The following is a 25,640-nucleotide window of genomic DNA, read 5'->3' on the forward strand; positions in this document are numbered from 1 at the left end:
TAAGATATGATCTCACTGACATGTTTAACTGCTTCGTAAACAGCTGGTGAGCTTGCAGTGGTTTATTCACTCCGAGAGTAAACTATATCAACTGTTTTTCATCAATTTTTGAGTTTTGAATCAAAGTAGTGATGTGTTAAAGTTTATTCAATTCGCTATCACCATTCTAATCATGTCTAATAATTTAGTGCTTACGGTATTTTGTGCTCGGACTATCAAATTTTCATCAAATAAACAAACACCAGGAGTGTTATCTTAATTTTACGACATCTGATTCAACTACGGATGGTTCTTTGGATGATGTTTGATTGTACCCTGATCATCTTGGTATCATTTTTATTATTTATACTTCTGATTGAACCTTGGGATAGCTTCGTGGGTCAGTATTTATAAACTAATGATCCATTTTGTTATTTCAAGAATTACTCTGTTGATACTAATTTGTTGTGTTTCTCGTTTGCTCATTCACAGGGTTTCCGAATGGTTTACCTAGACAATTTACCATACATCAGATTCTAGAGAATGCAACTGAGTCTCAATTTAGATGGAATATTTTGGCAAAATAATTATTGGTCAAAGATAATTTATGATTTAGAGCAATGTTAAACTTTGCTTTATTGAGATTGATTTTACTACGTTTGGGTCGGTTATCGAGAAGGAAATGGCTCATATTTCTTGGTACCTGTTTGATAATTTTTCTAACCAGTTTTTTAATTCTCGATTCTATTTTGCTCATCATCAACCAATTTACAAATTTTTATCATTGGCTCGATTGTTTATCTGGTAAAATGTTGGCTCGACAGGAAGTCTGCATATCTTATGAGAAGGGAAAAATAGCCGGTAACTTGTGTCCTGATTGGTGTTCTGGGTCCACATCTATCTTACAGTCATGTCCATCATCTAAAACATTCCATGTTGGCAAAGAATGCATCTTTCGTGGTCAATGGAAAGAATCAGATATCATTGTGAAGGCCAAGAAATTAAAAGTGACCAATATGATAGATGAAGATATAAAGTTAACCCGAGAGGAAACTATTCAAGGCATACATGCAATTATTACGACCGATTTTGAAGGGACAGAAATAGATCCATCGTATTTAACTATACCTTGGTTTGGTTCTTCTGTCAAATTGTCTTCCTTAACGAACAAAGAACTAAATAGTCTATGGACACTTGCTCAAGATAACGAATACATTTACAGCACTTTTTTTGGTCAACTAACCCAATGGAATTCGGTTAAGCTCTTACCTCAAGTTCTGGGAACTTGTGGTCATTTCTATGCCGTTGAATATATCCCCGAAGCTATTCAATTTTTCGATGTTATTCCTGAAAAATCTTCACTTCACTTATTCAAGTCATCATTTAGTAAACGTCTGTCCATTTCTCACATGTTTTTGAAATTTTTATACCACCTTGAGTCTGGTAACTATAATTTGCAACTTTGTGATGTCAAGTATGATCAATTCGCCATGAAAAATGGCACTATTTTGTTGATTGACTCTGATATGCTTTATCCAAGTGAAGTTGTCCAAGAATCTATCCAACATATTGACTCGTGCATTAAAGACGAAGACTGTGATTTCATTGATTGCAAAGGACGCTGTAAACCATCCAAAGTTGGCGGTACTTGTGACATCGATATTGATTCGGACAGTAATCTTAAAAGGATTTGCCGAAATTTATTTTTCATCGATGAAATATCAACGAAAGATTTAGTAAAATCTTCTAGTCAAATTAATGCTGGATTATTGTCTCATTTCCCTCTCTCATACCAATCCGATATTTACAAATTGAAACAATTGTGTTCTGGACGGATAAAAGAGTCTGAAATGATATCTACCATCAAAAAGATGATTGATTTAACATCTGCTATACAATCAAGGACATATCCCCTGAATGGTTAAATTCATCATCAACTCTGATCATTTAAAAAAATCAAACCAAAAGAAATCTAGTCTAAAGGGAAAGGAGCAAAAATGTACATCACCAATTCCCTTCAATTTAGCTTCTAAAATTAAAAAAATTGAAGTCATCACATCAAAATATTATTCTGTGCAAATTAAATTACTAACCTGGACAAAAATAATGTATAATCGAGTCAGATTGTGAAAATGTTTCCAGTTTCAACAAGTTAATTTAAATTCAGTTTTAATGACAAACATTCACAAACAAACATTGTACAGACATTTTATTTCTGCAAATTCATATGTAAACGTTTTGTCGGAGTTTTTCTCTTGCGTGAAGCCAAAAACTAAAGTTCTTTTTATCACTTCATGGTGAAACCATTTTCACTGAATATACTAGATTGGCGTAAGATCAAAAAAATGCTCGAATTAATTACGCTACTGTTATGCGCAGTCTATTGATTAAAGTCTCCTTTTGGAAGCTTACTGTAAGCTTACACCTTCTAAGTTTTCGATCTCTGTCTAAATATTTTCACCAATTTTCAACCGTTTGTTTATCTTCATTATCTCCCGATTTCCAAGGTTTTGTTATTTATTTTTTATTTTGTTCACCTTTTCATTTTAAGAGTCTCTGTGTATAGAGTCATCAAAAGGTGTATTGCTTAAAAATCGATGCTCCTTTCAACCTCGTATTGAATTCCCTATCATATGACTTACAAAGACATGATGAATCAATCATGATAGACGTTAAAGTACAACCTTTTATTTATAATAATTTAAAACTTGACTCTTCATTTCCAACTGAACTTGCTCAATTTTTTTAAAAATTTTGTGAAAAGCAACGACAATGTCTTGTGATGTTAAGTTATCAGCCAATAATTCAATCTCTATGGATGAAGATTATCCTCCAGGAACCTCCTTTTGTCTTAAAGAGGATAAATCAACTGATGGTGAAATGTCAACCTTAACTGGAAATAGTAATATCGACAGTCGTAGGCGGATCAAGGAACAATTTCGCCGTCAAAAAGAAGCCTTGGTTCGCTTAATTGAAAGGCAAAGACACCAGTTAGAAGAAGGAGGTAAACATCTGATCTGGAAAAGAAAGAGTGAACAAAGTTTGATTCATGATGTGGTCATTATATTTCCACCCAAAGGATATGTAATCATGGATTCATTACAAAATTTAATCAACAAATTGGTACCTCAATTATTAGTTGAGAAAAAAGCTCTGGCCAACAAGAATGAACAAGCTTTTTATATTTCTGCTGAACACGAATGGCTCCAAGAAACTGCAACCATATTGGGTTATCTTCCAGAGTCAAATGTAAATCAGGGTTCATCATCATCGCCATCCAAATCTACGAAATCCTTTTCTTCTAACCTTTCAGCTGCAACTCGACAAAACATCATTCGCTATTATCTAAATACATTGAGATGGTTTAAGGAGAGTTCATCATTTGACGAGAGCATGGTTAGTCAGATGAAACTGATTGACGGAGAAGCCATTATTCCTAAATTATTACAATTGAAATACATCAAACAAATACTGCCTCTGCATGATGAGGAGGCTTTATCGCAACTCCGTAATTCTTGGGCCTCTGATTTTCTTGCACCTCAACCTTTAAAGAAAATTTACTCTTATTTTGGAATCAAAATTGCTTTGTATTTTGCCTTTCTTGGCCATTACACTTACTCTTTGATTGTTCCTGGGGTTACTGGTCTGTTAATTAGTCTCTCTTGCGGAGATCAATTTATTAATGACGTTTGTTTAACCCTATTTCCAATTTTACTCACCATTTGGTCATCTATTTATCTGGAATCTTGGAAAAATTATTGCTCCTCATTAACCTCTCAATGGTCATCAAATTCATGCAATCTTCAACTGATCGATGTACGTCCACAGTTCCATGGTATAGTAACTCGGAAAGGTTCCCATGGAATTGCTGAAATTTTTTATCCTCCTTGGAAAAGAAAATTGTTTTTCTATTTCATCACAATACCTGTTATGGGTCTAAGTCTTTTAATTGTTTTCCTTTCAATGTTTCATATGCTACATTTCCAGGTAATTCAATTCTTTAATCAAATCCCTTGTCTAACTTATCTTTTCTCATAATTTATCACAGACTTGGTGGGATGATGTGGCCATTGGGGAACAATTTTATCCAAGATGGACTTCATATTTTCCTAAAGTACTTTTCGGACTTGTTATCCATATTCTGGATGTTGTCTACGAGAAAATTGCTCTTTGGTTGAACAAAAAAGGTATTGAAATTGAATAACATTAAATCCTCTTTAATTTAAACCAACAGCTGATATAATTTATCCATCTTAATTATTCACAGAAAATTATCAATACCAAGAGACATATGAAAGCAATTTGATGATCAAACTTGTTTTGGTGGGTTTTATTTTCCCAATCAACTTCTTAGCATTAAATAACTAAGGGTTGTTCGTGATCAATTGAATCAATCATTTGTTTTTATCAAACGAATCGTCTTCTCTTTTTCAGTTCCAATTCGTGAATTCATTTCTATCCTTATTCTACATCGCATTCTACATTGGTGATATGAATAAATTACGAGAGGTAAATATTTATAGCTTCAACCTCCTTAACTACAGACAAGCAATCGTTTATTGAATTGCTTTTTTAATGATTCCTATCACTAACTTTTTATTGTTTTTATTTTACAGCAAATGATTGCTCTTCTTATTACTCGGCAAGTAATTGGTAACATCAAAGAGTCTCTTTGGCCTTTTGTCACTCAGTCCTACAAATTATCTCCAACATTGTCTGCATCTGATGTCTCACAAGCTGAACTTGAATCAAGTCTTTACTCATATGAATCAACATTCGAAGATTATCTTGAGCTGTACATACAATTTGGTTATGTTGCTCTTTTTTCTGTCACATTCCCTTTGGCTGCATTTTGTGCTCTAATCAACAATTTAATTGAAATACGAAGTGATGCATTCAAATTATGTGTAACTTATCAGCGACCTTTCAGTATCCAAGGAAATCGTAATTTGTTGATATGGGAAAAAGCAATGAACATAATGATTTATGTCTCAATTGTTGTTAATTGCTCTCTTCTAGTCAAATCTGGTCAACTTGAAAGACTTCTGCCAATGTTAAATCAATCACAAATAATCATTACTGGTGTCATCCTTGAGGTAAATTAATGATAACAAATTAATGTAACTGTCTACAATTAACTATTTTTCCTTTCTTTTTCTCATAGCATCTTCTCATTATAATCAAATTGGCAATCGAAAAGTTTGATTGCAACTCTGTTATAAACTATTTTGTGTATAATTATTCACAATTGGTTGGAACAACGACTTCAGTTAAGCTTGCCCAAGCAAAGGAAAAGAAAACTGATTAATTTGTTAAATTCGGAAAAATACTCATGATAATTAATACTCCATCCATTTTCTTCATGTTTAATTTTGTTATTAAATCAAACTGTTTGCTAATATGAAATGAATTGATACATTCTAATGAGTGAATTGCGATTTATGATTGATAAAAACACACCTTTCAATGTTTTCAAATATTTCATTTTTTATTTGAATAAATCAATATTTTGTTTTACAAAGAAAGATGATTGAAGTTGTCAAATACTGATCGGACTAGTATCTCGAAATTTTTGATCATATGAACAGCTTTATGAGTGAAAAAGTGAAAAATCGAAGTGTGATCGGTTGCGGTACTCTAAACTCTTACTATGTTGTAAATCTGGTGGTCGAGTCTATGTTTCGGCCTCAGAGGGAAAAAGAAAAGCAAGGGTAGACATTTGACTGGAAAAGAGCCTCTAAATTACTCTTAAAGTACAAAATTAATGCCATCCTTTATATGTTACATTCAAGACGAATCGCCCATTCAAAATAATTGAGGACGAAATGGAACAAAGATTGGTATTGACAAACGATTTGAGCCACAGTTGTAAACCGCTGGTTATCCTGACAAAGGAAACCGGATTAAGCGAAATTGAAAGTGATACTTGATTTATAAGCATGTCTTGGTACATTTAAGACCAAAGACCTCATGTCTTATCCATAAATATCTCCAATGTAGTGATCTAACACATACTTATAATAAAATGAACTCACAATAAGAAACAAAGTCTGCTGCAATCAATATAAACAGTACTTTTATGTAAGTTATTGCTGTAATTTAAACTTGATTTTGATTGCTAATACTAATTGATAAAACAAAAACAAAATCAAATCAGATTACCCTGAAATGTTCAATTATAGACATATTTTCTTACAGTAATCAGGGTATAAGTGATTGATAACAGGTTAAGACTGGTAAATTTATGAATATTAAAAAACAGGCAGGAACAGATATCTAACAAAAATCAACAGTTAATCAAAGAGCAAATAAATAACCTTATTCAAGTGAAATTCCAATTGAGAAAACGTTGATACCATCTTATGAGTCTCTCAATTAAAAGTTTGTCTCTTCCTATTTGCAAATATTGGATGATGAAGTCTTTTTCTCTGTCATATAATTCTTTATCCTTCGACCCATCAATGGATAATAATTGTGAAACGACGAAACGACGATGTAGATAAAGAGATTCTCGGTTACAATGGATTCTCAATAAATCATTAATCAAGTCCATTTCATTGACTAGTATTGATTCATAATCTTCATAGGCTAATAATTTGTCTTGAGTATCTAAGTAAAGAGAGCCAATTGTTACAATAATATATTGCCGGTAGCCAAATCCACTGTAATCAGATATGTGACGTTCAATCCACGCTTTACTTGTGGCCATTTCATGTAAACATGCCTACAGGAGAAGGTAAATGAAAAAGATTAAAATAAGTACGAGTTTCACCCCCAGAATAACGATTACATACATTAAGGTTGTAAGCATAGGTCTGAACTACCCATCGCCGATAAGTCCACGCATAGTAATTACTTTGATAACGCCTAGCAGCTTCAAGACATAATTCTAGTTCGTTGTTGATAAAATTTGTGTCTGGATGGCCCTGGGTTTTAACCATCATTTGTATTAACCATTGTCTACAGAAAAGAGAAGAATACAATGTAATGAAAAAAGAAAAATTTCTTTCAGAATACCGGAGTACCTATGAGTGAAATTTTCCATATTTTTAGAGCGTCTTCTCATCAGAAGTTGACAGAATGTCAATTCATCTTGAATAGTTAAATATTTATCGATAACAAGTTGCTTTCTAGACATAGGAATAAAACATTAAAATTGCTAAAGTAGCTTGATTGAAATCACTTCATGTCTTCAAATTCGGTACATACCTGCAATTCCAGGCAGTTTTAAGTTCAGGATTAATTAATAATAAAGTGCGAGTTAATTCATTGATTGTTGCACTATCTGTAGAAACAAAAAGAATAGAATTTTAAAGAGATAAAAATGATAAGTGAGTTATTGAGTTAGAACTGAATCCATTTCAAACTTGAAATGCATTGAATTTGTTTCATTACAGCCAATTCGCATTGAAAAATCCAGTATATTAAAATTACGTATGTTATCCAATGAACAAAATCCTTGCCAAAATTTTGTATCATAAATTATATCAAAATTAAAAACTATTTAATTCTGAATAAAACGAGAGAATTAGATATTTCATGATAACTTAAAATAAAATTGATTGTAACTATTTCAGAGGTATTTCCATTCTTATTATATTTTAACAAAGACTGACAAAAAAATCATGACAAAAAGTTTCATTCAATTTGATATTCATTATTTCATGTTGGCAAAGTAATTTTATATCATGAGTTTTTTCATGAGAATTGACTGCAATGCCAAAACAAAAGCAAGGTTGGAAGCTTAACACTGAATATAGTTAATCAAATGATAAAAATTCAGTAGATAAACACATAATTCGATAGAGTTTCGCTTCTTTGACCAATTTAGAGATATTGCAATTGCAATACAATTAACTTAGACAATCAGCGAAATTCTATCACGTTATGGATTATTGTTCTGATATTGATAAATTTTTCATTTGATGGATAGTTTATCAATTAATGCAATTAATGTACCTGATCTTGCTCGATGGCTTCTAGTTTTTAAAAATTCATGGTAACAGTATGTGTATAAATATTTGATCGACCAGCTTTCCAAACCAAGTCTGTGATCTTCAAAAATAACAGGACTTTTATTAAGAGTCTTATCCTCAACAGGTACAATATCAAATTCAAGTCTGGAAACAAAAGAATAATAAGAATTTAATCAGATTAAATTACACAGGAATGTAGCATAGTCAATGAGTTGATTGGATAAAAACAAAGAGGGTAACCTAAAATAAAATGGGTTAAAGTGATAGTTTACTTACAGGTTTGTTTCTCGGTCAAAAATGATTCTGAGATCTCGAAGAATACGTTTAGCCAATGATGTATCCTCATCTGAAGTATCCATTTGAAATAAAAACAGAAAATTAAACTAAACAACAAAACACAAAGCAATGTTGATTAATACATGAACAGTTGAATATAAACCCATTTGCCGGTTAAACCAATGAGCTTCACTTTTATTAAAAGCACAGGAGCTTTTCTGGTAAATCATGAAATAAGGGAACATTAATAAACTTACAATCAGAAAGAAGGAGAAAGATTTGCTCTCAAAAAGTAATGTACATTTCAATTTTTTCACTTTCTTGTCTTTCTTTTTGAATTTCCCTCTCAGTGTAACCATGAAATAACTGGTTACTTTTCCTTCCTTTAACCAAACAGCCGGTTACCAGTAACAAACCGACCTCTAATATTTTCGTGTAAGCTGAATGAAAAAAACAACAACACCACATTTTTAAGCGTTAACCAAGGATTTACATCTTTCGTGTTACTTAAGTGTTGTTTTCATCGTTCTATTTCGATTGTTAATCTAGAAATATCAAAGGCAAAGATGAGATTCAGTACTGTACTCATGTGTTACAGCAAATTGCCTAAAAGATATTCTAATTTTCCAGATAAGTACGTGAAAAAGCAAACAGAGTTCATCCAATGGGAAACCCCGAGAAGAGTGAACTACAATCCTACCAAAATAAGGTGGACTAGGTATCCTTATTATGATCGTTACCGAAGTTGGACTCAAGCTTTCCAAGCCATGAATAAACCTGGTGAACAGAAACCAAGGATTTGGGTTGAACCAATGGAGAGGTTTTATGTGTTTAATGGTGATAGAGTGCAAGTTCTTCGTGGTAAAGATAAAGGTAAACAAGGAGTTGTTAAATACGTTGTAGAGGAAAGAAATTGGGTTTTTGTCGAAGGATTAAATGCGGTCAGAACCATTAGACAGATGGCAGAAGATAGTAAATACGTTACTATTGTAGAACAACCATTGTTAGTTCCAAGGGATGTTGCATTGGTGGATCCATCCGACAAACAGCCTACAACTATTAAATGGAAATACACTGAAACCGGTGAACTTGTTCGAGTATCTGATAGAACTGGTTACATTATAATGATACCCTTAGAAGCATTCAAAACTTATGATTATTTAACTCCAGAGCAATATATTGAATCACCAAAAGATTCTAATCTAGAAGAAACCACTAAAGTGACATTTGAACCAGTCCTGAAAACCTTTGAGATGGACATAGCTGATCAACAAGGAATTAAAGAAGACCGGATACCTCATAAAACATATTGGTATTAAGCTAATACATAACTCAGCGGATGGTAACCGTTAGCTATTTCAACCGATATTTTTGATTATTTGCACTAGTGCACTGACAATGTTCATTGTTATGGCCACAATCTGTCAATGTTTCATGGCTAATAATAGTAACAAATGAGCAATTAAAACAAATGATTTAGTCCAAAATAATTGCTATTATGTGTATAATGTTGCATTTGTGCTGATTATCAGTTAAAAATTATCTAAATTAAACAATTCTAAATTCAACTCTATAACCCTAGATAGTTCCGTTTTTACAAAGCTTTTTCATGTTTCATGATGGTCAGATATCTCAAATGCAAGTTTAGATTGAATTTGTTATCGTTATTATCCATGTAATCGATTGATTTAATAAAAAGTGTTCTTAATCATTATCATCATTTGATTATTATTACCATTATTTTAGGCAAATGTTGACAAAATGTAATTTTTGATTCCTTTCTACGGGATTTTACAATAGGTTTTTTTTAAAAAATTATATAAAATGCATTATCATAGGCCTTTAATCATCATTATTTGCACTTAGATAATTTATTGAGATAATAATTGATATAAATTATATGTTATAAATAATAGGCAATCAATGTTTTTGATTGTTTTAAAAAGTTTTTAAAGTAATTTATTTCTGATAAATGTTTATGAAGCATCAACTTTCACCTTACATCAAGAGCGGTTTAAAATCGGAATTAATCAATATTAAGATAAATAGCGCTAAAACAAAATCAAAATTCAGCCGTTATTTGAGCAACACTTTCTTTTGAACAAGTTAAATTAAATCGTGTCACATCTGATGATTTAATAGCGAAAGATAATTCAATTGTTGTAAGGCTGCAACAGTATAAAAGTTGGGTTTTTTTCCTAACTGGAAATACGCATTCCTCATAAAGAGTGATTTAAATGGCAAACCAAATGAATAAATGATGGATTGAAAAACTAATTACACGAAGCCCAAGTTATCTGGTTATTATTCACGATAGCCTGTAATGAAGATTTGATGTGTTGATTGACTTTTTGCTCCATTCCCGATGGTATTGAAGCTCATGATAACTCACGGTAGAACCATAATAAGTCAAATCAATCTAATAAGAAATTTAAAAAAAGTGAATTGGAAACAATAATAGCATTAAACAGATGTTTTTACCACGTGTGAAAATAGTGATGAGAAAGCTGTGAATTATTAATAGTAATTAACAACATTAAGTACCATTGCACTCTACCAACTTAGATATACAACCCGACAATGAGTAGTTTATGATGAACATCTCAAAAACATTTCGCATATGTTTTCGCAAATTTTGAATCTCTTCAATTTTCACCATCAATCGATAATGGTAGTCTGAGGCATCATACGGAAATTCACAGGTCGATTCTAAATATCGTTGTAAAAGGTAAATGTAAGTGTATTGTTCTAGTCTGCAAGAGAAAAGGAAATTAATATTAGTAAATAATTAGAGTGATTAAAACAAAATGTTTGGTTTAACCTTATGGATTCTTTAAATTTAAGATTAGGTAGATCTGGATTGAAGATGATAATCAAGTAAAGAAGGGCTGCAACAGTTAAATCCTTTCGCCATCGATCTGGAAAAGTCTCAATAACATGAACAATACCATTGTGCAACGAAGAATCCAAGCGGAAAACATCTCTTCTATCAACTCGAATACCTGAACACTGGAAGACAATATTTCATCAAATTAATATACTTGGGAAAGATTTTGAATTTAGATTTAAATGTAATTGTCTATCGAAAGTCAACTTACATTCCAGCTGTCGGTTAGGTGATCATAGGTGAGAACACTTTTCATGGCGACCACATCGAAAAATACACTTGATAAAAGGGTAACTCTATCATCCATCTGTAATCGTCTGTATGCTCTTAATTTTCTACAAGTTCCAACGAGTATTTTTGGACAGGAATCGGGATAACTTAGTCCTATTTTATAGATAATGGTATTAACAAGAGCGACATCATGAAAAGCTGAAACAGCTTCTTTCAATACAAGTGACTGGAACTCGTCAAGAGATGCTTGAGTAGCCAGGAACTCTGATTTTAGGTTCAATGGTGTATAATAAGCTGCTAAAATTTTCTTTGCCACTTTTGGTCTCCATGGTTCTTTAACCTTTGACGGGTCCGTACACAGAGAAAGTACTGGCTTGAAGCCTGGATCCATTGGAGTTAAGTTATTGGATTGAGGATCGGTGTAAGGTCGACGAAGATGCGAAGGCAATGTCTCAACTTCCTTGAAACCATTTTGAGGTTCACTCGAAGACTGTGTGCTTTCTTGTGATGGTAATTGTGTCTCGATTGGAGGCGAACTATTAGAAATATCAGAAGATTCTGGTTTTTTAATGAATGATGATGTCAAAAGTTGCTCCAAATTATCAAGAATTGAATTACTTGTCATATGGTTACATTGACAATCTTGAGAGATACCATTAGAGGAGATTTGGTTTGAACACTCCTGAGATGTGTCTTTAATTGGCTCAAGTGAATCCATATCATGATCATTATTGTTGTTATCGACTGTATACTCTGCTTCACTATCAATATGGCTTCTGATCGTTTCTTCACTGGGAAAAAGTGAATTTAAAATAGTCTCCAGGTCACTTGGAGATAAAGTTGGAAATGTTGGTACCGGTGTTTCTTCCATCCTTTGGTCTAGTGAAGCTGGCTCAGTTGGTAAAGTTTGCTGTTGAAAATAGTCCCAAGTTTCATTCAAATCCATGATTTTGCTTGTCCAGTGAGAATGAGGAAAACAAGAAAACAAATATTCAATCACACTAAATTGTTTCAATAAGATTATTGTTACCTAGATTTCACTATCATCAAAATGCAGCTTCATGTCTGTCGTTTAATAACAATTATCATCTGACTTTTTATATCTTCTAATCTTCCCTCAGCTAGCAATAGAGATTTACACTATTAGATTTGTTACAAAGGAGAAAGTGTCAGTCAAATGATTACACACATTGAGCTTATGTCCCTGGAACAAATGTAAACTGAAAACAATCGCATAAGAGGAAAAGATGTTTACATGGAAGGTTTACTAAAAGTTGAACATTGATGATTGAACAATAGAGCATTGGTGATTGGAAAAAAACACACATCATCGACCATATTTTCTCAATTGATTGACTGTTCTAATCATGATTCACTATCCTCCCTCTCCTTTATCTGCGTTCATAATTCACCTACTCACGATCAGATAATTAGATCGATTCACAGTAATGTTTTACAATTAACACTTACCCTCAATCCATCTGCAATTATAGTTTTCCTAGTCGTTCCTCATTACCTTCATCTAATCAACTTTTTTTTATCTCACTTGGACTATTTCTATTTCATTTCTCGGAATTTCCAGGCGTTTATCTTTTTGTTTCATATTCTCAGGCTTGTAACAATTAGTGATGATTAGATATCTTCTCTAATTAATGCTTTCTACACATAAGCTTGTGGCGTAATTTCATTCCTCAATCCAAAGTAAAAGTCACTCTTTTAAGACTCTTCAAAGATAACAAAAAAATCAAAGGTGATAATTGTCAGCTACAAATCCAATCATCATGAAGCTCACAAAAAATATGGAATCAATAGTAAGTGTTTCATTGTGTAAAAATGTAAAAGTGCTTTAAGGACAATTTCACCGTTAATCAGCCCGATTATTTGCAATAAACTAGAGTCAATGAATGTTAAAACACTTATTTGGTTGATTCTTTGACTATTTTTTGTTGATCTTGTTGACAAAGTTCATTGTTATGGCCACAATTTATCAATATTTCATGGCTAATGGCTTAATCCAAAAGAGCAACTATTATTTGTATTATGTAACATGTGTACTGATTAACAGTTAAAAATTATCTAAATTGAACAATTCTAAATACAAATACAAGCTTTCAAAATGATTATGTAGCTTTCGATCAAATTCAACAGAGTCAACATTATTGTGGAATAATATTTACTTGTACTTAACAACCCTTTACACACTTGGCTTGGTAAAAAAAGTATTTTAGATTGTTGATTAAAATTATAGTTAACATTGTGTTGATTAATATCAACAATGTTTGTAAATATTGATTCAATTGAGTTTCATCAATTATTTCCAAGTTGATAAAGCTGTTGGACAAGTTATACAGTAAAGTAAATGTATTCATAAATAATACAAACATAAGACTTGTTGCTTTACGGATACATTAATCTATCCAATAATTGATGGAAATAAATGCTTCAAATCAATTTTGGTCATAGTTCGAATCATTTACAAGCAAAATACACATTGTTGAAATATATCAGCCCGCAAAGCTAGAGGCAGTTGAAATAAGCTTGTAAATTGTTTGATTATTAAAATCAGAGCTGCAATGACTAAATGTTTAACTTGTTTCGATGCGTAAATCTTGTTCAATCAACGGTTACAGCCTTGGTTGAAGCACCGCGATCAGGAGAATTTCTTTGTTGCATTAATCTAGCTATTTCTTCACCAAGTGTATTAAGATTTTCCTGGGAAATAAACAAAGGAAAAGATAATTGATTAGAGATTAGCCCCAAAAGAGGAAGAAATTAATCGTGAACAGATAATTAAAATTGATAATTACTTTTAAAGTGATATTCTTGAGTATCGTATCCTCTAATACTGCTTGCAATCTTTTATTGATTTCAAGGGAAAGGTTTAGAGTCATAGCTGAATCAGTCGGATAACTTTTGTACAATGATGTCATCACAGTAGATCCATGTTTAGCCAATTGTTTCTGTTGGGATGAAAAATAAGATGAGTTAATATCTGTAGAACCTAATTATAACAAAGTTAAGTGCAGAAATCACTGAACGTGAACAAACATTCAATAATTTGAGTGATTATCAAGTCAATTTTATATGAATGGTTGATCAATTTTCATTCATTGATGCACTTGAAATAAATGAAAGAAAGATAAGAACTGAAAGCAAATGTGGAAATTGTTGTTTAAAAAAAGACAAAAAATAACAGAAAATTAAAATAAAATTAAAAGAAAGTTAAAGAAAATCAAAAAATATTAAGAGCAAATGCAATAACATAGCTTAAAACAAGAGGATTAACACCTAATTGTCAACGTAAATGATTAATACCTCTTGAGCGATCCTAGATGTTTCGAAAAAAGTACAACTCTTCAGTTTTTGTAGTTTATAGATTAGGAAAGGTCATTTTTAAGACCACGTTTAAACGTCAAAATAATAACAAAGACAGATACAGATCGATGTTAGTTGATTCAAGGATATGGACGATACCCGTAATGAAGGTAAGTAAGTGAGTGAAATTAGCTATTTGAGTAGTTAGACATTGAAGTATTAAATTAACAATTAGTAACGTTAGTTAATGATAGACGAAACAACATTAAGAAGTGTAGGGTTAGTAAATAGTGTGTAGTTTTGCTTTGATGTACGATGGATCAATTTACTTGCGACGAACCTTATTTTCATCCATTCGATTGGTAGTTAAAGCTCCAGATTCTTCACGAAGAATATAATATTGAATCAATTTGGTCTTTTTCTTCATTTCTGATAATAGTTGATGATTATGTTCTTCCAGATAATCAATCTTTTCTTGCTTTTTGGCAATAGTCTTTTGTAGACGGAATATTTTGTTGATTAACATAGTTTTATCAACATGAGGTATAAGATCTGTTTCACCAGTTTTGTTGGTTAATGAATCGTCATTAACAGAGGTTGATGAAGTTGAACCATTAGCACTGGACACTGATTTCATGTCAGAGTTAGAGATGTTTGGTATATTCAAAGTGTTTCCTTTGGATGTTGATGCATCATTTGACGATGTACTACTTCTTGAACTATTACTCACAGTATCTGAATTGTGATTTCCATTCTCCTTTCTATGAGTACTCGTTGATTGTTCATTTTCACAAGTTTCCATATGTTTCTTCATGATTAACAATTCTTTATTCAATTCTCTTATGCTGTTAAGATGGCGTTTTTTCATCACTTTATTTTCATTTTCAATTTCTTCAACTCGAGTTTTATATTTAGTTATCAATTCCATTTTTTCAGCAACTTTACGAGCCATTAATTTGATTTCCTTTTCATGATCGTCACGTTCTTTAGCAAGTGTTTCGGTTAAAACAGTATTTTCTTTCTCGAATTCTTGAAGGCGCTTTTTGGTAAAATTGAATTTTTCCAACAGTGCTGAATATTTTTCTTCCAAGGCATTATGTTCAGCTTGTAATAAAACTGACTTTGCTGTTAATCTTTCAGTGAATTCAAGGAGTTCACCTTCTTTGTGTCGACATGATTCCATTTCAGTTGTCAATTCTGAATTCAACTCTGTAACCCTAGATAATTCCGTTTTAGCGCTTTCGACCATTTCTTTTTGATGTTGTAAATTAATTTTAAGCTCTTCCATGTCTTTAAGTTTTAAGTTGCACTCAAGTACTTCACCATTAAGCTTATTCAATGATTCTTTTAGTTTAGAGACAACCTCTTCATGATCCAATCTTTCTCTTTCCAAAGCTTGAATTTTTCTGGTTAAAGAATGATTCTCTGATTCCAAAGAAATACATTTGTTTCTAAGAACTTTGTGTTCATCTTTACTTTCATTTGTTTTCTCCGAATCTGATTTTTGTTCACTGTTAGACTCTTTTGTCTCATCGTTTTCTTCAGATGTTGTAATACTGAAAGAGGGCAAAACAGCTGTTGAGGTATTGTCATTCACATTCGTATTTTCGCCAATCATTTCGTTTCTACTACTGCTTCTACTACGATCATTTGTAAGTCCAGCATCTGAGGATGATTCGGTCTTGTTTTGCAAAGTTTCGATTAAAGCTAAAGCACTTCCAAGCTTTTTACATGTTTCATGGTGGTCAGATATCTCAAATGCAAGTTTGGATTGAGTTTGTTTCCATTTTTGATCTCGGTCTTTCAATTCTTCACGAATTTTTTCAATTTCTTTCTGGAGAAGGATATTTTCAGACAGTTTTGTTTCAACTGACTTAACAAGAGAGTTTTTATCACAGGTTAAACTTTTTACTTTATTTACAAGAGATTCCTTCTCTTTAACTGCTTCTCGTGACTTCCTTTCAGCTTCATCCTTGGCTTTTTTATATACAATAACATCTCGTTCACTTTTAGCATATTTAACTACCATTGATTCGAGATCCTTTCGAGACACATCTCTTTCCTTGGTACATTTCTCTAATCGAGAGTTGAATGTTAACTTGATATCTTCGACAGTCTTTTTAAACTCTTCTTCCTGGTGATTGAATTTCTCCTTCAACTCAATTAACTGCTTTTCAAGATCATTTTTCTCTTCAACTACTGCCGCAACCTTGGCCTCATAATTAGCCTCAATGTTTTTTAAATCCAATAAAAAACCATCCGTTATTTCATTGTGAGTCGAACGAGAACCAGCTGAAGTCATCGCATCGTCATCGTCATCGTCAATAGCAACCCTGTACCCCAAAAGATCTTTGATTAAGCTTTCATTAGAAGCATGAAATGGTGTCCCCAATGGAGTCGACGATCCAGATAGTCCAACTTCCTGGCTTGAATGTGAGCTTGGAGTTGAACTTCTTTCCTTATTAGCCAAACATACATCATCAAAAGTTAACGGTTGATTTGATGTTGTCTGGAAAGACAACTGATTGGTCTCCTCATCAGTTGTCTTTGTATCAAGAGATGCACAGGAGACACTTGGTTCATTATCTTCTGCCATTTATAAATACAGACCATTACAAACTAAAAAAATCACAAACAAAATTACTAACAAATAATCACTGAATAACGTTGACAGTCCATTTAAATGCTATCTTTTTGAAGATTTATCTCAGGCACAGATTTTGATGATTAGGTCTAGAACTAAAAAACAGATAGAGCAACAGCTTGAAAATAGCTTATTTTGACTATTCTCACGAAAACTACAACCAAGTTCACAATAATCGATAATAAGTTAAATCATGATTAAAAATAATATTGACGGAAGACTATCGTTTTAGGCAGTCATTAACTATCCATCATCTAATGAGACATAAAATTTCAATCATAAACATAATGTTTTCAGGATGAGTTAGGCTTCAGGGACTGTCTATAAATATTTAAAGTAAATGAAGATGCTGTAATTTATTTTCATTTTTTATAAACTCTATTACAATCTCATTTTGCGTTTTCTTGGTGTAATTATTAGTATTAATTATATAAATTCAGTGCGTTGATTCTTCTTATATAACTAATGGCGGTCTAATTTACATAATTATGTTTCAATTGAACAACAATCCCTGGTGATCCCTATTAACTGTGAACCACAGTCTGTGATTTTAAGCTTGGTGATTTTTTTGTACCTCTGCTCTTTTGGTTTTTGATAAATTTTATCACTGTTTATTTATTTATTTATTTACTAATTTAATGTGTGAACTCTGCTGTCGCTTCATCTTCATTTGAATCGTGTCTTTATTAGTTTGCATTTGCAATTATCAAAATGCTTGGTACAACAGTAGTCCCAGCTGATTACGAGATTGGTAAAATACCTGATGAGTTGAGTCACCATCCCTTACCATTGATCTATTTTGCCGGTCTCAATATTAATTCAAATCAAACTCATCATTATGTGTGGGAAACATTTGCTAACAAACGAGCCCCTGATAGAACACCCATGCAATACAGACTTATGGACAATGATTGTATGATTCCACCCTCAAAGCAAAAGGTATTAAATGTTATCAATTTAAATATCATAATGATATTTCAGCTTTCTCGTGATTTACAATTTTATCCATTTTGAAAACTTCTATGATTTCTCTTTTTCCATTACTTAATTCTAGAAATCCACATATGATTGGTATGTTCCCAAAGGCATTCTCAAGACTAATTGGTTAATTAAACATCTTCACGAGGTGCCGTCGGTCGCTGTCTTGTGCGTTGAATTGGATTGGGATGATGTCAACTTTAACACTAGAAAGCAAGAATGTGTCAACCAAGTTGAAGCTTTGCGAGGCCAATTCATCAATCGTAGTTGCCGAATTGCTTTGGTTCTGTTGCAAAAAAGTTTAACCATTCCAATCGAAGATGCGATGACAACTGAAAGAGCTTCTAATTTATGTGAAGCATGTGATATCAATGCAACATCTCTGTTTGTTTTACCTTACCAAGACAGTCAACATTTTCTTGGGTATATTTATCGGTTAGTTTATTATCTGTCTTGGATTGTCATCAGTTTTGATTCTTGTTAATCTTCTTTACGATCAATCTTTATTTCAGAATGGAAGCGGCCTTCTTCGAGCTTTCAAGTTCCTACTATCAGCAAGAAATGAAGTTCATTCGAAGTCACCGGGATCAATTAAATAAAACAAACCACGGACTTTTATTTGTTAGGCATCAGTTCAAATTAGGATTTTTCTCCGAGATGAGACAAGATTTCCAAGGAGCCATAAAGTAACTTGAAGAATTTTTGTTTTTTTGAAAAATTTCACCACTAATTCTCTATTTCAATAATTTTACAGGAATTACAAACAAGCTTATGCTAATTTAATGGAAATTCGTTCCTCATTAACTAACATCTATGAAATCATGGTCATAGCGGGTTTTATAAATTATAAGGTCTGCCGATTATTGTTCAATCAGAATGATCCGAGAGAAGCTATAGCTCATTTTCAAAAACATATTAATATATTTAAAAGCAAAGATGAAACACCCGAATTAGAATTTGAACATTTCGCATGGCTTTCGAAACAGTTTTCTATATTTGGTGATCTTTTCGATGCTGCAATTGCCTCCGGTTTAGTACCTGGTCAAATTCAACATCCTGGATATTATTATTATGAATCTGCTCTATTAGCTATCAAACGTCAAGCTGCTATCGAACCATTTCGAGAAAGAGTTCAGTTTATCAACAAAGATACTGCATTGGTTCTTATCGAGGAAGCTTTAAGGATTGAGTTTTATGGGCAGAGACCTTGGCGGCCAGGATGCCAAAGTAATTTTTTATTTTAACTGTTATCAATTTAAAGGCGTCAGATTTTTCATGGGATCCTTTTTATTTCAGGTTTAAATCCACTCGATCCTGAGAAAGAAAGAGAAGGAATCAAAGTGCTTCAATATCATGAATTAGTTTATATTAATCATTCTGTAAGTATAATTTACATTATCCATTCAACTTTTTCCCTCAAAACGCACTTCTGTATGAATACATTATGTATAACTTTTAAAATAATGGATCTTTTTCCCTTTACAGACTTTAATTATAAATTTGCTCAAAGATGCAATGAATCAATTTAAAAGGAATAAGTGCCCTCGAATGATGCGATTCATGACCGTCTTGATAGCACAACAATATTACGACGTAAATGATTATCCCAATTGCCTAACTCACCTCAATCAGGTTTTACCCTTTTATCGAACCGAAAAATGGAAACAAATTCTAGTCTCAATATTGACCACAGCTTTCAATGCTGCCTATTCATCTGCCAACTTAACTGAATTTGTTAAACTTGGTTTTGAATTTTTGTCATCATGGATACCAGCAGAGTTAGAATTTAAGAAATCTATTCAGGAATCCATCTTAAAAGTTCTTTCACTGCAATCACCCCTAAATCTGAAAAACTCAGAGGAAAATATTGATGAAGCCTGGCAAAAGATGTTTATTGAGGGAACTTATGATACACAAATTACCATCAAAATGAATCCAATCGTTCCATTCATCGAAATCAAACCCGTATTCTCCCAAAAAGCTTACAAATGGCAAGAAAATGTTCATTTGAAACTCTACATGCTTCTCAATGCTCCAATGCCGATGAATTTTGATAAATTAAGTTTAACATTCGACAAAAGCTATTACAATCAATTTTGTAATTATTGTCCATCTCCGAAATCAAGCATAGATGGTGATACTAACGACAATGCATTATTGCATTTTGAACCTATGGTGATGAAATGTTTTGAATTTAATTTTGAAGCTAGAATCGAGGATTACGGTAAACAGCTTGAGATTACAGAAATAACACTTTTTATGAATGATAATCCGATCAAAGTGACTTTTAATTGGATCAACGAAAATCCCAGTGATAATAATAAATGTTTCAGTCACAATTCGTGTTTTTCATCTTCACCATCATTAACTTCATCGTCAACATCATCTATATCGTCTTATCCACCCAAGTTTTATCATATCACACCAACTTTAACTACATTCCTTGAACCTCGTAAACCAATAGTTGATTTATCCTTAGTGAACGCATCTCCAGCTTTGCTTCATGAAATGTACCCAATCAAGATAGTCATTGAAAACAAAGATGAATACAGTATAAAAGATATTTCATTAACAATCGTAAAGATGGAGGAAGCGGCTGAAACCCAAACCGTCTCGTTTATTCTTGATGGTTTTCCTTTGGCTTTGGGTACTGCGCAAAAATTGACCGAGTCAATGATTGATCCTGGAACAAGTTTGATCAAAATTGTTTACCTTCCAATAAGTGATCTTAATTCTCAACGTTTCATGTTCTCTGTTCTTTTTTCCGTCAACTCAGCTGAATCTACAGCCATCTCTTCTGGTCCCAATCTTTTAAAGGAAATCGTCTCTATACAGGCTATTAATCCGTTCAATATATCTTTCACAACTTGCACTCCTTTAAATACTCCTTCACGGGTTATAAGATTAATGGAACCATTCGTTTTAAAAGCTGATATTACCTGTTTATCCCCTTTACCTCTAGAATTGATTGATTGCAATGTTGAATTAAATCAAAATATTTTCCACACTTTGCCATACATACCAACAACTCTGAACAAACTACTCCGTTCAGATGATCGCACTGAATGTCATTTTGCTCTCTATTCTGAGAGTCAGATTACTCAAGAAACTGGCCTTGGTGTATTAGTTATCCGCTGGAAAAAATCGACCACTTCTAATCACAACTCGAATACTGAATCAACAGAAGAAGATGGCTGTCAAATAAACAAAATTAAATTTACTCTGCCTGCAATAACCGTTCAAAATAGTTACCTTTATGTTGAAACTAAATTACCAGAATTTGGCACTACACGAGAAAGTCTTTTATTAACCTACAATTTAGCTAATCGGACTGATGATTTACTGCCGCTTTCCTTGAGTTTGGACAAAAGTGATAATTTCATGTTCGCTGGTAACTGTTCGGTTAAATTTTCCATTCCAGCTAAATCTCAATCAACTCAATTATTTGTCTTATACCCTTTGGTCTGTGGCCATGTTTCACTGCCCAAACTAAAAATAATACTTTATCCTGATACGGAAAATCCTATTGATATGGATAACGTTCTTGAAGATATTGTACCATCTTATCTGTTAGTTATGGTAAGTGAAAATATCCAACCTCCCAATAATTTATTTAATCTAAGTTCATCATTTTTTCATTCAACAGCCTCAAAGGAAAATATATACTCCATTTGAACCAATTGGAAATGCTGTTTTAACTAAATGAAGCGTTAAAGTTGGTTCAGCTGAAATATTTACCAAGAACTTTTGCTTGACATTTTTATACAAGTATTCTTGCAAATTAAAAGGAGGAAAATTCTTAATATATTTTAGTCTGTTTTTACCCGAACCGGTGATTGTTAAAAGTTGCGTTGATAAGAATAAATTGCTTTGGTGATTTTAGTTAAGCTAAAATTAAACTAAAAATTATGTTAAACAGTTTCAGTACAATTTATAGTATCTTTTAAAGTTACATTGTATCTTTCATAGTCAATAGGTAGTCCATTTTGGTCGACACAAAAACATGAATCTCCAAAACACTGAATCGGGTTATAATTACCAAGATGATCGCAATCATAATCAGACCAATTGGTTTTATCGTTAGCTTGTCGTAACAAGTCTTTATCACGGATACAATCTTTCAAGATAAATACATTGGATCATTAAATCGGTGAAAAATACTCATATCTTTGTAATTGTGAATATTCATGCAAAAGGTTGAATACTTACTGCATCTCATTTGTTCGATTTCTGATGAATCTCTTGGAATAGTCACTCTGGCTCCATATCTTTCTCCTTTTTGGTTTACACAGTAACAACTATTAAATATAAATTTTATTGCAATTTAAATCGCAGTGAAAAACTTGAGTCTATCCAAACCTGGTCTCATCACATTGTTTTGCTTTATAACTCCCATCCAAATTACATTCAGGTAGTTCGTATCCAACCACAAAATCAAATTTTTTCTTGAGAAATTTCAGTTCTTCATTGCGTCTTGTCAATTCTGACCAACATGGAAAATCTTGGTGCCCATCTAAATATAATCAATTAGATGAATCAAAGAAATGGTTTATTTGTAAATATATATTTAAACTTACAGCAAGGCAGTTTATTGATGTCATCGAGAGTCACTGGTGCACCTTTGATTCCTCGACCCTCTTTGATTGACGTATCCAGACAATATCCGTGTGTATTGGTTGTTTGAAGTGTTCGATAATTTCCATCTGATTGACATTGTGGTGAACCAAAGGGAATCTGTGGTTGAATGCTAATCATCTTGTGAAGGTCCCGTGAACAAGCTGATCAAATTTAGAAGATAAAAGAATTTGATTTAAAGTTGATTCCTTGAGCCATTATTCAACTCACCGCAATTAACAGACTTCTGTGAATCCAAGAAGTCTCCAAAAATCCGATCCCCATTTTCATCAACACAAAAACATCTATTTTTAAAATGGGCAAAAGAGACAAACAATTATTTCCGAGCTATTACGGTGTTCACTTAATCAATATGTTCACTTGTAGCTCACCTCTTCCCAAAACATTGATAGTTCGAGTAATCGCCAAAAGTATTGCATCCAGGAATATAATTTGGTTCAGACTCATTGAGACTAGTTTTCAAAGCTTCAGTCCGGTGTTGTAAACATTTGGTATTACCTGTAAATTACTTTGGAAATTCTTTTAACATGTTGTTCAATTCTGATAATCAAATGAATTCACAAACCATAAGCACATTGCGGTAATGGTTGAGCTTCTGTACAAACCAACTGATCTCCACAAATAATAGCTGGAATATTTTGTAAGGCTGTTTTAACGCAAGTTTCACCAAGATCTAAAAAAATTGAAATTGATAACATAAATCGACTTGCATGATACAAAAATTAAAAATTAAACTTACCACCAATTTTAACACACGAATGACAGCAACCACAAGTAGTGGAATTTTCAAGCAAAACATAACCTTCCTCACAAACTTTGATTTCTTTTGGGCATTTGTTTAATGAACAATAATTTAGTGGACACATGTTTGATCCAATTGAACTGTTTAAAATATATAAAAGCACGGTGGTTGTTATCCATAAGTAAATTAGGGATTTAATTTTGAAATGTAACATCGCAATAATTTTGACAAGCTATGTATGTTTTTGCATCAGCGAAGTTCTGACTGTAACTAATCTCTACCTTGTAAATATAAGTTCATCATTTATCTAATCAAGGAAGAAGAAGCCAATAAAACTGTAATAAATAGTCTAATTTAAGTGAAAATACGACTGAACTATTTTTATATCAATATCAAAATACAGAAAGATGGAAGAGAAACTATTTCACTCTTGAAAATTCAAAGTAAAATTAAAATTGGAATTTTTGTAAAATAAAATTCAGTTGAAAGCACATTGGACATTGTTAACAATTAAAAAGTTGATAATTTTCTTAGCAAATTAAAGATTTCAATTAGGCGCAAAAATTAGATTCAACAGCAGAGGGCGCTTTTGGTATCAAACCTCCGGAAAAGGAAGCTCGGTACAATTGAAGCTAAAATCTTCTTGTTGTTTTGGCGTGTAGAGTTATTCAAGATAATTATTTAATTGTAATTATTTAAATTGTTTTACAATCATGAAATTAAACGCTAAAGTTAAATCCATTGGAGTCAAAGATGTCAACCAATCTATTTTGGTAGAACGTGTTGCTGATTTCCTTAAAAAGTAAGTAAAATATCTTTTAAACAGCTCTAAGTGACCGGTTCATTTGCTTAGTCTATTCTGATCACTAGTTTTAAATATTAGACTTGATTTTCATGAAATTAATTTCAATCCTTTGTTTCATTTTGTCTCCAGATCTGGCAAATTACCAATCCCAGCTAAACTCGACATCGACATTGTTAAAACTGGTCTTTTCAAGGAGTTGGCACCTTTTGATCCAGATTGGTACTATGTGAGATGTGCTGCAATTGCACGACATTTATACCTTAGGTCACCATCAGGAGTAGGATCCCTTAAACGAGTATTCGGAGGTAGATACCGACGTGGTGTAAGACCTTCACACTTCTGTCAGGCTAGTGGTTCGGTTATTAGGAAATGTGTACAAAGCTTGGAAGCTTTAAAATGGGTTGAAAAGGACCCCGCCACTGGTGCCCGCAAATTGACTTCTCAAGGTGTCCGAGATTTGGATAGACTTGCTGCCCAACAAAAAGCAACAACCAGAAGCGAAGTGATTGTGTAAAGATTTTCACTTTAATTCGTATTAAAATGATAAATTAACAGTCTAACGTTATAAAGCAATTTTTTTCTTATTCTCTCGTGAAGCAATTTTTCCAAGCAATGTGCAAGTCAAAGCATTTGTTTTTAAGTTCCAAAAACAGCAGAAGGCGACGAAAAAATGTGTTATTGAACCTTCTGAGAGATAAGCCTACATCCAGTCAATCAATACGCGAGTTTTCTGTTCAATTTTTCTAACCTTGGCTCTAAATTGAAGGCTTTTAAATTAGGTAGCTCTTCTAAACGATCCGGAAGTTTTTGATTCTACTTTATATTTAATTCAGTGATAATTGAGTCTCGCTTGGTTTATATCGATAAATTATCGAACAAATATATTGAATTAACTAGTGCAATTATGCAATTAGAGTAAAATTAATCCAGACTCAGACTAATTAAACCAAATGTTCTGTTAATCAACTTCATAATTGAATATTCAGTAAATGATACTTTTAAAATGAAATATACACCATTACAGTTGGACAATTAATTGTACATACTGATAGATTGATTTGTAATTAGAAACTTAATTTTGTCAACATGGAGGCATGAAATGCTAAATGATATGATTATTGGCTCAGCAAATCAAACCAGACCAGGCGTCTTAATCAATAGTTTGAAATGTT

General features: G+C 32.5%; 9 protein-coding genes across 11 annotated transcripts; 5 read left to right on the top strand and 4 right to left on the bottom strand.

Annotated features, from left to right (window-relative positions):
* Positions 1-74: 74 nt before the first annotated feature.
* Positions 75-5,504, top strand: LOC107362207 (anoctamin-10). The gene is made up of 7 exons (XM_015929226.3): positions 75-379; positions 472-3,966; positions 4,028-4,166; positions 4,247-4,302; positions 4,414-4,488; positions 4,596-5,075; positions 5,144-5,504. The coding sequence occupies exons 2-7, from the start codon at positions 2,752-2,754 to the stop codon at positions 5,285-5,287; spliced, it is 2,109 nt and encodes a 702-aa protein (XP_015784712.1). The 5' UTR covers positions 75-379; positions 472-2,751; the 3' UTR covers positions 5,288-5,504.
* Positions 789-1,904, top strand: aln (divergent protein kinase domain 1C). Its single transcript, XM_089265925.1, has one exon. The coding sequence runs from the start codon at positions 789-791 to the stop codon at positions 1,902-1,904; it is 1,116 nt and encodes a 371-aa protein (XP_089122051.1).
* A 534-nt stretch (positions 5,505-6,038) lies between the features above and the next one.
* Positions 6,039-8,441, bottom strand: temp (protein prenyltransferase alpha subunit repeat-containing protein tempura). Its single transcript, XM_015929233.3, has 6 exons — positions 8,232-8,441; positions 7,939-8,099; positions 7,189-7,264; positions 7,005-7,109; positions 6,774-6,939; positions 6,039-6,703 (listed from the first exon to the last, which is right to left on the bottom strand). Exons 1-6 carry the CDS (start codon positions 8,312-8,314, stop codon positions 6,302-6,304), a joined length of 993 nt encoding a protein of 330 aa, XP_015784719.1. The 5' UTR covers positions 8,315-8,441; the 3' UTR covers positions 6,039-6,301.
* Positions 8,442-8,496: 55 nt separating this feature from the next.
* Positions 8,497-9,945, top strand: mRpL24 (mitochondrial ribosomal protein L24). Its single transcript, XM_015929236.3, has one exon. The coding sequence runs from the start codon at positions 8,798-8,800 to the stop codon at positions 9,548-9,550; it is 753 nt and encodes a 250-aa protein (XP_015784722.1). The 5' UTR covers positions 8,497-8,797; the 3' UTR covers positions 9,551-9,945.
* A 212-nt stretch (positions 9,946-10,157) lies between these two features.
* On the bottom strand, positions 10,158-12,877 carry LOC107362208 (uncharacterized). 2 transcript variants are annotated; one of them, XM_015929228.3, is made up of 4 exons: positions 11,330-12,877; positions 11,053-11,240; positions 10,776-10,984; positions 10,158-10,650 (listed from the first exon to the last, which is right to left on the bottom strand). In XM_015929228.3, the coding sequence occupies exons 1-4, from the start codon at positions 12,293-12,295 to the stop codon at positions 10,646-10,648; spliced, it is 1,368 nt and encodes a 455-aa protein (XP_015784714.1). In that variant the 5' UTR covers positions 12,296-12,877; the 3' UTR covers positions 10,158-10,645. The 2 variants fall into 2 exon arrangements, with proteins under 2 accessions (XP_015784714.1, XP_015784713.1); XM_015929227.3 differs by lacking the exon at positions 10,158-10,650 and having other exon boundaries at positions 10,690-10,984; positions 11,330-12,820.
* A 628-nt stretch (positions 12,878-13,505) lies between these two features.
* LOC107362206 (coiled-coil domain-containing protein 186) lies at positions 13,506-17,521 on the bottom strand. 2 transcript variants are annotated; one of them, XR_016197740.1, is made up of 3 exons: positions 14,665-17,521; positions 14,157-14,309; positions 13,506-14,061 (listed from the first exon to the last, which is right to left on the bottom strand). XR_016197740.1 is itself a non-coding variant. In XM_015929225.3 (3 exons), exons 1-3 carry the CDS (start codon positions 17,258-17,260, stop codon positions 13,963-13,965), a joined length of 2,508 nt encoding a protein of 835 aa, XP_015784711.1. In that variant the 5' UTR covers positions 17,261-17,521; the 3' UTR covers positions 13,506-13,962. The 2 variants fall into 2 exon arrangements, 1 of the variants encoding a protein (XP_015784711.1); XM_015929225.3 differs by having other exon boundaries at positions 15,005-17,521.
* Positions 17,522-17,595: 74 nt separating this feature from the next.
* Positions 17,596-22,089, top strand: gry (trafficking protein particle complex subunit 11 gry). Its single transcript, XM_015929223.3, has 7 exons — positions 17,596-18,247; positions 18,363-18,721; positions 18,799-18,972; positions 19,041-19,513; positions 19,583-19,665; positions 19,772-21,865; positions 21,933-22,089. The coding sequence occupies exons 1-7, from the start codon at positions 18,020-18,022 to the stop codon at positions 21,990-21,992; spliced, it is 3,471 nt and encodes a 1,156-aa protein (XP_015784709.1). The 5' UTR covers positions 17,596-18,019; the 3' UTR covers positions 21,993-22,089.
* A 62-nt stretch (positions 22,090-22,151) lies between these two features.
* Positions 22,152-23,956, bottom strand: LOC107362213 (uncharacterized). Its single transcript, XM_015929232.3, has 8 exons — positions 23,661-23,956; positions 23,487-23,594; positions 23,293-23,419; positions 23,132-23,205; positions 22,864-23,064; positions 22,646-22,799; positions 22,496-22,584; positions 22,152-22,403 (listed from the first exon to the last, which is right to left on the bottom strand). The coding sequence occupies exons 1-8, from the start codon at positions 23,875-23,877 to the stop codon at positions 22,198-22,200; spliced, it is 1,176 nt and encodes a 391-aa protein (XP_015784718.1). The 5' UTR covers positions 23,878-23,956; the 3' UTR covers positions 22,152-22,197.
* A 350-nt stretch (positions 23,957-24,306) lies between these two features.
* Positions 24,307-25,028, top strand: LOC107362220 (small ribosomal subunit protein eS19S). The gene is made up of 2 exons (XM_015929242.3): positions 24,307-24,465; positions 24,598-25,028. Exons 1-2 carry the CDS (start codon positions 24,377-24,379, stop codon positions 24,980-24,982), a joined length of 474 nt encoding a protein of 157 aa, XP_015784728.2. The 5' UTR covers positions 24,307-24,376; the 3' UTR covers positions 24,983-25,028.
* The last annotated feature ends 612 nt before the right edge of the window (positions 25,029-25,640 follow it).

Source organism: Tetranychus urticae, chromosome 1 (assembly GCF_039701765.1).
Source record: "Tetranychus urticae isolate SD_2017Ah chromosome 1, NJAU_TeUrti_SD_1.0, whole genome shotgun sequence".
NCBI classification, from domain to species: Eukaryota; Metazoa; Arthropoda; class Arachnida; order Trombidiformes; family Tetranychidae; genus Tetranychus; species Tetranychus urticae.